The following is a 12,829-nucleotide window of genomic DNA, read 5'->3' on the forward strand; positions in this document are numbered from 1 at the left end:
AGAGATATGCAAGTACAACTTACACTTAATGTAATAAGGGGAAAACTCAGCGTGGTGGATGGGTGCGACCAAGTTCAACTTTCATGCAGGAGATTGGAGTTCACACCACGCTACAATTAACTTTCACCTGTTTATTACTTTTCTGTACCTTAACCAAGCATTTTAATGCTCTGTTAATTTCTTATAAACACAATCTACCCAAAGCAACCATTATGTGTGCCATGCTCCTGTACTATAGAAAGCCAGGATTTAAAAAAATATTACCACTGTTCATAAAACATGGATTAATCAAAATGTTTAGGGCTGATCGCATTCAGAGCCCCTAAATTCTGCCAAAACTGAGCCTGATCCGATGCTAAAATAAGTATCTGACAAACTGAAATAACAGCTGCAGCCAACTAAATCTCACTTAATATTGATATGATAAGATTGAAAGTTAAACTGGTAGCTTCAAACTCCTGATATCGAGAGAAGACGTATCACATTTCAACCACATTGTATGATGTGAACTAAAAAATGTCTGGCTGTCAGCTGACAGCAGCAACCATCAGGGAGCCTATTGTTACATTTGGTCAGGGACTGGCTAAATCTGGCATATTTACACAAATGTTTATTTATATGCAATGTCCCTGTCAAACATTTAGGGGAAAAAATGACTGATTATGCAACTAAACCAACCAAGTAAACCAAGTAAAGCTCAACACCTTTACTGGTCTGTAAACCTGTTCCAACTGTCCAAGATGAAAACTGACCTAACAAACACTCTTTCATCCCCCTCAGCCATGTGTTATATTCACTCTTTCATCCTACTCTGTTTTCTTCTGCAAACCTGGGACAATAAAAGAAAGCGAGAAAAGGATGACACAGGAAAGAATTAGGCTGACTAATGGCACAGACATTCAAGGAAGCAATTTCACTTGGTCCTTGTCTCCATGCTCCCCTTGTACAGTAAATGAGCTCATTCAAGCTTGATTATAGAGGAGATCCGAGGTAGAACGTTAGCAAATCAAATAATAAATCCCTTAGAGACAAGGGCCATGTTAACTCATTTTATAGCATATGCTGCAGTGGGTAAATTACCTTGTAGGTCCAGCACTTCATTTCAGGTTTCACTGAAAGACAATTTTACATCTCTACTAAAACTACTAATATGTTCCCACTAGGTAAATCCCAGTTCGCTGAAGCCTGCTTTTATTGGCATTTATATCAACTACTTACATCATTGTCCACTTCTTTTCCTGTCAAAGTAGAACACATATTCTAGAAGATTTATTGATGCAATGAAATAGCTGAAGGTGCACTCACTGTGAACAACAGCAATTATGGTTGATTTGATCCACTGAAATGAAAATATATAAAGTAGACCAGAAGGAGTTATGACCGGCTCCTTTTTGTGAAAAAACCAGTACAGCAGTGATATATCAGTGTTCTGAACTTGACTTAGGTCTGAAACACCACGAGATGAGCTGCTGTGAAATGTTAATGCCTCATAGTACAGCTAGTCCTTGATACAGGTTTAACTTTGACTCTGAAACAGTGAAGGAGAAATATTTTGAGTTCAGCTCAGTTTGCAAGATGAAGACTATAGTGTTGGGGGGTGGGTGTCACTGTGGGTACAGGGTACAGCTCGCTCTCCATCACTCGCTACTACATTAACTGTTGATTAGTGATGTCCAAATGAAGCTTCGTGAAGCATTTTCTTTATTTTCTGAGCCCAATAGATGGCGCTCTCTGTTCAACAAAGGGTTGAAGGCCGATATATTTCCATTGCTTTCAACCCTTTGTTGAACAGAGAGCGCCATCTGTTGGGCTCAGAAAATAAAGAAAATGCTTCACGAAGCTTCATTTGGACATCACTACTGTTGACTTAACTATTAACCTGGAGCAAATTTGTGTCATTGGTCATTTGCAAATCTAATTTGTATAATAGACGCAAAGCCAATGAGGCACACCTTTGTATTTTTCTTTATTAGTTCAAGATTTTCAACTCAAGCGAATAATTTGCATTAGGTTGTGATGCATCAACGTCATTGAACCAGAAATGGAGACAAAACAGCGCTCTGTGGTCACCTCACGTTAGGACAGAAACCAAATGAAACTATGTGTGTAAACCATAAACTGTCTATGGTATAAACCACAAGGTCACTCCCATATTATGCCTGAATCATTTTAAGTCTTTATGCATCAGCTACATAGTTAGCATTACCACCTGTGATCTGAAATCCATTCAGAAAATAAACATTTTAAAAGTTGTTTTCTTGTCGTTTCAGACCTAAGAACTTCAAATTTTTTACAAATTGTCATCATGTATGTAGTTATTTGGGCATGCTTTTTATCCATTTATTGCAATCAAATCACAAAATAATTGTTTGATTTCGGTTCATACCACTGTAAGAAACCAGCCAACGTGTGGCTTGCTGGTCACTGTACATACAGCTCAACAAATTTCTCTTAACACCTCTGGGTGATGTTATGAACTCAAACATGTGCTCATGTTGGTGTTTGGTTTCCATGTTAACTGGCACTTCCACAGCATGTACAAAGCAGTAATAATGGTTATTTCAGCCATAATTAATGAGACCTTGTCAGTGTCTACATGGAGGCAGACCTCTCTGGTGTGTCTAACCCAGGCTAAGCAAATAAACACAAATGATCCCACAAATAAATACAACTGATCCTGCAGTCAAACTTGCGCAAGTAACGCGGTGAAAAATTGCTTGTATTAACAATTTTCAAGAAAGCTATGAGCAACAATATTCAAAACTCATCAGTCATGTATTGAATGAACACTGCACTAGTTAAATGCCAAAACTTAATCGAAAATTGTGAAGGAATACCAGTACATCCCAGCAGTTTGAATACTGAAAAGGGTGAGGGACTTCTTTTGTACATGAGTTACAATTGATCACAGTGCAAAAGAAACGTCTGGCCTCTATCTTCTGTCATCTGGCCTCTATCTTCCTGAAATATTTCACTCAGGGGTGCAATGCATTATTTAAAAGTCTAAATCAATCACATTAACAAAACCTATTCTGTAGACACAGTGGGGTAGATTTACTAAGACTGGCGCAGTTTGTGCTGTGTTTGTTATTGCGAGATCGCAAACAGCGCATGCAGTGCTTCTTCATTTTGCATCATATTTATCAAACCTGACAGCCACTGGGCAAACAGCACACTCTATGCCCTCAAGCGTAATTAGCTCCACTCTAAATGAGAAAAAGGACGCTAAAAAGCACATAACCAACCAAGGAAACGGTAGCGTACAACAGGGCACAGGCAAGGAGAACCGGTTCAGGTGCACCAGAAATTAATGTCTAGTAATGTGCAGCAAAACCGCGAAATGCAACGAAATAATGGGCAGATACAATAACTGGTTTGCACAATTAATGGAATGGCCAGAGCGAATTATGTTGCCACCAGCAAGAGACAAACGATCGCTCTGCAGCGATACGGGGGAACTCCGACCTGAGCAAACAGTCTAACATACACCATTCACTAAAAAATAATAAAGAACATAAAGACGGAATTGTTCCAGGCTGCGTTGGTTATTTATTTTCTCACTTTTATTTACAATCAATTTCAACATAACAATGTTGATCAAGTCCAGTATTATTGCATGGCTGCTTACTCTGTAACAAGGATTTCTGGTTTGCATGAGCACAATCTGCGCTTTTACCCAAGTGCGCCCTGTTTGTAAATACCGTTGTTGGGAACGGATTGCGCCTCAAGTGGGCGAAATGCGTTAGTAAATCTTGCCCAGTGTGTTGCTAGATTAGCTGGGAAACATAACATGGCTCAGGACATCAAAGTATTGTGTTTCCACAGTGTTCCCCATCTTGACAACGTGCATATCAACCAGTGTCTGACAACTTAGTATGAAACCAGTATTTGTAAATTGCAGATTATTAAAAGATCACAGTATTAAGTAAAGTGGTGCTAACGCAGCGGTGCTGCTTACGTCACAATGACAATGCAGGAAGGAAATCACATGCTTCCTCTGCGTCATCGAATTCTGGAGGTTGAGAAGTTTAGTTTTGACCACACGATCCAGCCATATACAAGGTGAAAACTAGTTTTGTTTGAGTGACAGTTTTGATAAGAAAGCCTTGTTTCCTAAAACGGACAATTATAGGGACTTAAGTGTACCCACATGTGCATGGATGGCCATTTGCCTATGTCTGTGTTTTAGACTGATGACAAATCTTGCACTGTGCAGATTTTTTCTCCTATAGGTCCAAATTGCATTGTACTGTATCTAAGAAATCCCACAGGCTTCAGGGTCCTTGATAAAGAGTCACATTATTTACCTTGGGACGTGTCCTTCAAATATGTATGTCTTGTTGTCCCAGTCATCAGGGTCTGGAGAGTAGACCTTTCCCAGCACCGTAGTTGGCATTCGACCTGATGACAGAAAACAAAGCAGTTTATCATTTTTGAATAACCATTATGTCAAATGAAAAAAAAGTTTTTTGTAAACATTTTCATTTCTCTGTCCTGGCCGACCATCTATCTATCTATCTATCTATCTATCTATCTATCTATCTATCTATCTATCTATCTATCTATCTATCTATCTATATACAGACACACACACACACACGTATATCCATCCATCCATCCATCCATCCATCCATCCATCCATCCATCCATCCATCCATCGTCTACAGCTTGTCCTGTATTCAGGGTCGTGGGGGGTCTGGAGCCGATCCCAGCTGTCTGTCTGTCTATATATATTTATATATATATATTATAGATTGGCTCAAGAAGAAACATTATAGCTGTGATAAATTGCATGACAAATGAAGCAATGGCTTGCCTTTGTGACCCTTTGAATATCATCATGGGAGTCATTCTGATTATACTGATCTTGCAGACAACGATAATGTGCTGACAGAGGGTGAAGTAAGGCAGAGGTGAAAAACACATTAAAATGGTGTGTGCCTGTGTGCGTTGATTACTGCATACCGATTAGGAATTAATTGGCTGGTGTTATCAGTTTCACCGACAGAGACAGATCTTTGGCATAAAAAAAAAGTAGACAAAGACACACAAACCGATACATGTACCTTAGTCTGGAGATTCATCACTTTATTCATTGTCTTATGTATCTTTTATCACTACATTCTAGAGATGGAGATGACACACTCACCTCTATGACTATTGATGAAAACTTTCTTCTCCCCCGCCACATGAGCGTGATCATTTTTGTCGCCAATGGTCACTGTCAGGGTACTGGTCACTGTTTTGGCTGGGTGGCCGCTGTCACTCATAATAATAGGAATGAAGAACTCTTTCTGCCGCTCACGGTCAAACGTCCTCAGAGATGTTAGTGTCGCAGTGCCGTTTAGATTGTCCTGGAGGTAGAAATCGCTACTGTGGCGATATTCAGGGGGGACAGTGAAGTGGAATGGCGGGCCATTCTCTGGAGAGTCCCGGTCCACAGCTCGGAGGAGGGTCGATGTCTGATTCATCCTCACTACCTAAACAAGAACGTAGAGCAGGAAGGGTCTTTGCTTGCTTTACTTTTTTTCCATCCATACCACCACATGTTAACAATTCTTCTTTCTTTTTAACTTTCTTTATATCAGTAGGTTGCATATTAACTTGAGATTAAATGTACGTACCTGCGGTCCAGCCACATTCTCAAAGACTATTGGGGAGTATGTCGCCTCAAACTCTGGTCCGTTATCATTTACATCCAACAGAGGGAGCTGTACTGTTGCACTGCCTGTTAGCGGTGGAACCCCATGATCAGTTGCCATGACAACCAAGTAATGCTGCGATATCCGCTCCCGATCCAGAGGCTGGGCCACAAAGACAACGCCAGTCTGGTCAATGGTGAACACCCCCTCAGGATCTGAGTCCTCCGATAGGCTATAGGTGATGTCGCGATTCTGGCCTGAATCTGAGTCACTGGCCACCAAATGTGCCACACTGGTTCCCACGCTGATGTCTTCAGGTAGCGGGGCAAGAGCCAGGAGGTGTGGAATGAAGACAGGAGCATGGTCGTTATAGTCCTCCACCTCCACCACGCAGTGGAGAAGGCTGGAGAAGTCCAAGTCTTCAACCTAAAAGAGGACATTGCATCATGTCTCATAAGACATCCAAGCTGAGTTGAGGCATGAAGATGGTGGAGGGAAGATTTTAACATAAAGACATTTATCATATATGTAAATATCAGGCTGTCCTGCAATGTTACCAAGGAATTGCAGTAATTAACTCCACCAAGGAAACTATGCTTTTGGTTTGTCTGTTTTTCAGGAGGAAACTACTGACATTATGCAGCCTGGGCTAAAGAAGAAGCAATTACATTTTGGAGCAGATCCCAATCACGGGGGCAGTTGCACAAATTATTTTCCACTTTTATTAGGTCTGCGCTCTCTGATTGCCCTTCTAGTTGTGATAATAATTAATCGGACATTTCATCCAAGTAGATTAATGATTTCTGCACAGTAGTGATCACCCTCATGTTATGAAGTGTATTTATTTTAGACTTTTAGCCATAAAGCAATATCACACCATGCCTACATCTGAATGCGGAAGCAGATTTGTAGATCACCCTATCAAAGATCTAGTTATTTTTGCCACCAATAATTCCTTCTGTTGCTGACAGAAAACACTTCCTATATCTACTTTATAATTCTCTTCACCAAGAAATTCTTTCTCATAACTGTTGACAGAGGCACTACAGGTTCATATGAGAGTTTTAGCACTTAGGAAAAACAATTAACTTTGAGATCAATGCTTATGAAATTCCTCATTTTCTCAGTTTCCCCATCAGAATCAGCACTTCTTAAGACTTTCCAAGAACACGATCTATGTGAATGCTTTCAAACTTCAGATGCTTACTAAAAAACATTTCATATTTTTAACACTTTCAGTTCAACAACTCAGCATGAGGAACCCAAACACTATTCATCATTCTGCTTTTCTCTATATCACAATCACACATGCTTCACCCAAGGTTCCTCCCAGGGAAGTCAAATTAAACCTCATGAATAAGAGAGAGCCTGAGATTCTGAAGACGAATAGAACAATCGTGCAAGTTTGGTTTTTCGAAAAACGCATACCTTCAGTGTGAGGTTGAACCTCTGCTCGCTGTGTCGTTCGTAGTCCAGGCGTTTCTTAAGCCTCAAGGTGCCACGCTGCTCCTGCTTGTGACTAACCATGTAGAACTTCTGCTCTTGGTCTCCAGCCACAACACTGAAGGTCAGCTGGGCATTTTCCCCAGTGTCCCTGTCCTCTGCTGTGAGCTCCAGGACCTTAGAACAAGAAATAGCATCATGTGAGTAAAGTATCTACTTTGGCTTCTTAATTATTTTTTTTGGCGGGGGGGCATTTTTGCCTTTTACTGAGAGAGAGTGAGAGTGAAAGGGGGAGAGAGATGGGGATGACATTGCAGGAAGGGCCGCTGGTCGGATGCAAACCCAGGGCTGCTGTGGTAAGGATACCGGCACCAACTCTACCACTGAGCCATCCCGGTGCCCCAGCTTCCTACATTTTTGATAAATTAATTGAATGTATTTTTGAAAATACACCACCACCTCAACAATAATACTTGCTATCAGCTCGTATTATGAAAAAAATCTATTAATATTCTAGTCATTTGGAGGTAAAAAGAAAGACCTGAAATACCAGCAGCTAATCAAGTTGTTATGACTACCGTGTTAAAAGAATGACGGCCTTATTACACAACTACCAGACACAGAACTACATTTATATCCCTCTGAAGTTTTCCTCTTTAACAGCATTCCATTTTAATTCCATGTTTTTTTCAATATTCAAATTATATTTGAATATTTAATGGTCTAATTCTGCCTATTATTAATATTAACTACCCTACACAGGCTTATATGTTGCCAATGCCATTATCGGCAATGTGGTTGTTTTACTTCCTGTCCACTAGAGGGCGTTCCAAAAACATTAGCAATTAAAACTGCAAGCAGTGATGTGACAGGCCCTCGCTCATATGCATTTGTAGAGTGCCTGCGGTCACATGGCAGTTTTTGGACCAGGACCCCACCTGAGTCTAATGAGTATGAACACCAAATTTTGTCCAAATCAGATCAACGGTGTTGGAGAAATGAGCAAAATCGGGTTTTTCATAAAATCCAAAATGGCGGAAAATTTTGCGGGCGGACTTTATACTCCAAGAGGATTTTTTGTAGAGGACACTCACCCTCACATGTGCAAAATGTCATGTCAATCGGTTACGGTGTGGTGGGGCTGGCAAATGTTCACGCTAGGTGGCACTAGCAAGCAACTTTTTTGTGGGCAAATACAAAGCCTTAAAAATAGTGACATTATTCGTTTTTTCTACGCACACAATTTTGGTGAGTTTTATTTCATGCTGAGGCCTCCAAAACACAAGTTACTTCCGCATAAGAATAACATTCGAAATACAATAGGGCTTTGCAGCCAGATGTTGTCGGCGCTCGGGCCCTAATAAATATGTTGAATTACCAACAGGTGACAGCTTTCTCGATAAGTAAACATTAAGAAAGTAAAACAACCACATTGCTGTTCTCCTGGGGACTCTGTGTCCCCGTTGCCATGGCTACGTCCTCCTCGTCTCACCTTCAGCTCTACTTTCACTTTCTCTCGTACATCCTGCTGTTGGTCTCGTTCCAGATGAATAAGCCGATGGAGACACGGGTCGATCTAGCTAGCAGTAAACTAGTAAGCTTGTCATGACGTCATCGCTTCTAGAGGTCCATCCATATCTTTGTTGAATTTCACCGAGTGCTGCCGCGCGGTTATCTCTGTGTGTGTGCTCCGCTATTGACTATTTCTGATAGTGAGATTGTGATTCAGAAAACTTTATTGTTCATCAGACTTCATGTGTCAAAAGCATCCGTTTATGCGGGTAGGCCAAGGCGAGGAGGACAAGATTTGCTAACATTAGAAAACATGTTTCTAAAAAAAGAAAAGAAAAGAAAATCGAATATTAATTTCAGCATTCGAAAAGTACTGATTTTTTTACTATTGGAATTATATTAGATTACAGAAGTTCATTGCAACAGCCCTAGAAAGACTGTGCAATATTCACTGTTGTTAGCAGTTTTCACAGTTTGTCTGTAGTGTTAGGCCAGTTTTAATCTGAATCCGAATCTTGCATTATACTGTATCTAAGAAATCGCATAGGCTTCAGGGTTCTAACTAAAATCTGCCTATAAATGGGAAGGTTTCCCCTGTTCAAGGTGGACTGCGGATTTTTACTAATTTGATATATTTGGTATTACTCTGTTGTGTGTTGTCTTTTTTTTAAGATATTGGATGTGGAAGTATATCATTATTCACCAACAAATGCAATGTTTACATTTGCTATTTCAAAATATTTAGAGAATGGTTTGTACAGCTAAGAACTATATAAAATAGGCTAGTAAAAATGGTGCCTCATTAACTTGGAGGTCCCTTTTGACCCACCTCTCCATTGGGCTCTGCATTCTCCGAGATCCTCGCCAGGCAGGAGTGATCAGTGAATCTTGGAGCGTGATCATTCACATCCTTGATTTGAATGGTAGCAGTTCCAGTTCCTGTCATGCCTCCCCCATCTCTGGCCTCCACAACCAGGAGGTAGAACTCAATCTGCTCCCTGTCCAGACTGCCCATGGCTACAGTGATTGTCCCTGTGGTGGGGTTGATGGCAAACATATCTGAAAAGGTAGGCACTCCTCCTACTTCGATGTTGGTGGCATCTAAACTACCTATAATCCTGTAGGATAACACAGCGTTCTGCCCCACAGCTGAGTCGTCCAGGTCGGTGGCTGTCATCTCCATCACAGACGTCCCCACTACTGAGTTCTCTGCCACGTCTCCATGGCAGCTGGGGGCACAGGTGAAGATGGGCGCGTTGTCATTGATGTCCCACACATTGATGATGACGTCCGTGAAGCCCGTCAAACCTTCTCCACCCTCATCCGTGGCCAAGACGACAAAACGCCACACGGCACGCTCCTCGCGGTCCAGGGTCCGCTGGGCGTAGATCTTGCCTGTGACCTCATCAATTATGAATTCACTCTCTGCACCCTGGCCATGGAGGGAGTAACGCAGGGCCTCCTGGTCAGCGTCCTTATCTGGATCAGACGCAGTTACCTAGAACATCAAAATGCAGAGTTAAACAGCTGGGTGATTAATGTGTTATCATATTTGTATTTCATTATTGAAAAGCTGCTGACTTGAAGTGATCTTGAGTTGAGGCACTTCACAACCGCTTTGTACAGATATTAACTCTCTGATAGGTAATCCTAGAAGCGATCCAGTCTCATCAACCATCTCTCCTGCTTCTCTTCTGCTGCCTGCTCCTTCACACTAATCCTCAACACATCAACAATCATTAAATCCTGGGCACGTTCCAATTTTGCACGGTAATTGCAATGTGATGAAGAGATAAATTAACTTGTGCTCTTTTAAAAGAGTAAGACATTGTACTCTTATAAGAGGGAAGAGAGCACCAGGCTCACTATTAATGCATGTAAAGGGATTAAAAAGACTGTCTCATGTAATACAGACATGGTTAACTAAAAAGGTGCACTCAGTAAACTGCAGTTGTGTCTGACTGTGTCATATAACACACAATCAACTCAAAAACACACCTTCCAAAACAATAAAAGGTGTGCATAATGTTTGTCTACATTGTGTCTCTGAAAGGTACTCAGCAGTGCTTGTACTGTGTGTTTTGAGAACATGTGATTCACCACAACCCTGGAGAGGTCATCAAGCATGCAGCCATAACTGGCCACCTGGAATATCATGCAGTTCCCTGCAGCAGAAAGCAAGATGAGCCATGGACAGACACAGAGGGGCAGACTCACTCACACATGCCAAAGTGAATGAGCGCATGATCCCCATGGCGGAGATAACAATGTGTAATCTAAAGTGCGATCACACTGAAAGTGAGTTATTTATGTAGAACTGAGAGAAACTATGTTTTTAAGTGTGAACATTTACACAAGTATGTCATATTTTATATTTGCTATAATTATATAGAAATACATAGCTTGAGCTTTTAAGCCTATATGATTTAGCAATGGACCATGTCGGCAATAATTACTGGATAAACAATAAAATAATTAGTAAAAAATATATATTTAACCTTTATTTGATTCTTGGAGTACAAATTAGGGCATGCCCTCTTTTTTTTTTTATAAAAAGGGACCTATGTAACCAAGTAAGGCTGATGCAAGTCTACAGAAACTTTCATTATTAGGGCCCGAGCGCCGACAATGTCGGGCTGCGAAGCCCTATTGAAACTGTATTGTTTTTTATTCTTTTTCTTTAACAACTTCCTTTTTGGAGGCCTCATCATATTCAGAAGTTGACATTTTTTTTCATGCACACGAAAATCGCGACATTTTAGAGGTCTCGTTTTAGACCAAATGACACACCGTAACTCCAATTGACACAAAATTGTGCAAGTGTGCTCTACAAAATTGCAATCGGGACTACTAAAGTCCGCCTCCCAAAATTGTCCGCCATTTTGAATTTTGTGGAAAGATGTTTTTGCTCACTTCTCCTAAACTGTAGATCCCATTCTCACCAAAATTGCTGTGGATCATCACTAGACCAATGTGATCAAGTGATATCAAAGGCTTTGTAAAATATAATTGCGTTAAGAAGTTATTAGCCAATGAACATCAAAAGGGGCGGGACTCTGTAAATCAATACACATAACTCCATAACCTTTAACCCAATCATCACGAAACTTGCAGGATATGTTGACATATCTCACTGGAACATATCCTGAAAGTTTTATTAAAATCGACCACTCGGGGGCGCTACAGTAAATCTTTTTCATCTTTTTTCACCATTTTTTGCCATTTTAGCCAATTGTAGGCTTTGTATTTTAACGAACTCCTCCTACAGCGTTGATCCGATTCCTGCCAAACTTGCTGAGACTGTTTTACAGGCCTCAACGAGGCAAGGTCTTACATAAGTCAAAGGGCGTGGCCAGGGCTTGCATTTTGGCCAGTGTACAGGAAGTTGTTGTAATTTCAGAATACAATGTCCAATCTGCTCAAAACTTGACATGTTTGATTAGAGTCTCACCCTGAACATGGATGCACTGTAATATTGACCTTAGGTCAGAGCGCCACCTGATGGTACCTGGAAATATCATGTTCTTACACTTTTACGGCTCCTTTTAGGATATTGAACACCTTTATCTTTGACGTACCTACATAAAACTTTGACAGTACATAGAACATGTAGAGATGTACAAAAAAGCCTCTTGGACCCATGCCCTAAACCCAACAGGAAGTCAGCCATTTTGCATTTAATGTGAAATTTTAAGCTATTTTTCGCCTCTTTCATGCAGTATATTTTAACGAACTCCTCCTAGACAGTTTATCCGATTCCTACCAAACTTTATGAGCCTGTTCTAGAGGCCTCAATGATTAAAAATCATCAAAAGGTCTTACATAAGTCAAAGGGCGTGACCAGGACGACCCCACGGACGTGGACAAACACTCTAAACTGTTATAACTTCAGTGTACATTGTCCGATCTTCAAACTTCTCACGTTTGATGAGAGTCCCACCCTGAACATGTCTGCACTGCAATATTGACTCACAATCGGAGCGCCACCTATTGGCGACATGAAATGTCATGTTTTTACACTCGTATACAGTTACAGTGTCGTGGAACTTTGCACCCCAGTCGAGCACGACGACTTCAATCGTCTGATACGGTGATCGACGCGAAGATTCAATGACCGGCGGTGTGGCGGTGGCCGGGGACGACCGGCGGTGTGGCGGTGGCCGGGGACGACCGGCGGCGTGGCAGTGGCCGGGGACGACGCGCCGTGGCGGTGGCCGAGGACGACGCACGCC

At 41.3% G+C, this 12,829-nt stretch overlaps 1 protein-coding gene across 1 annotated transcript in view; it reads right to left on the reverse strand.

Moving 5' to 3' along the window:
* Window positions 1–12,829, reverse strand: part of LOC311012116 (neural-cadherin) — a gene marked incomplete at its 5' end in the record, with an annotated part of 428,889 nt that overhangs the window by 167,054 nt on the left and 249,006 nt on the right. The window contains 5 exons of the mRNA XM_084007453.1: window positions 4,308–4,401; window positions 5,150–5,480; window positions 5,625–6,068; window positions 7,071–7,262; window positions 9,427–10,095. Coding sequence (XP_083863579.1) covers window positions 4,308–4,401; window positions 5,150–5,480; window positions 5,625–6,068; window positions 7,071–7,262; window positions 9,427–10,095 — 1,730 coding nt within the window. The remainder of the gene's footprint in view (window positions 1–4,307; window positions 4,402–5,149; window positions 5,481–5,624; window positions 6,069–7,070; window positions 7,263–9,426; window positions 10,096–12,829) is intronic.

The sequence above is a fragment of the Eutrigla gurnardus genome (genome assembly GCF_963514095.1).
Source record: "Eutrigla gurnardus genome assembly, chromosome: 1".
Taxonomy (NCBI): Eukaryota; Metazoa; Chordata; class Actinopteri; order Perciformes; family Triglidae; genus Eutrigla; species Eutrigla gurnardus.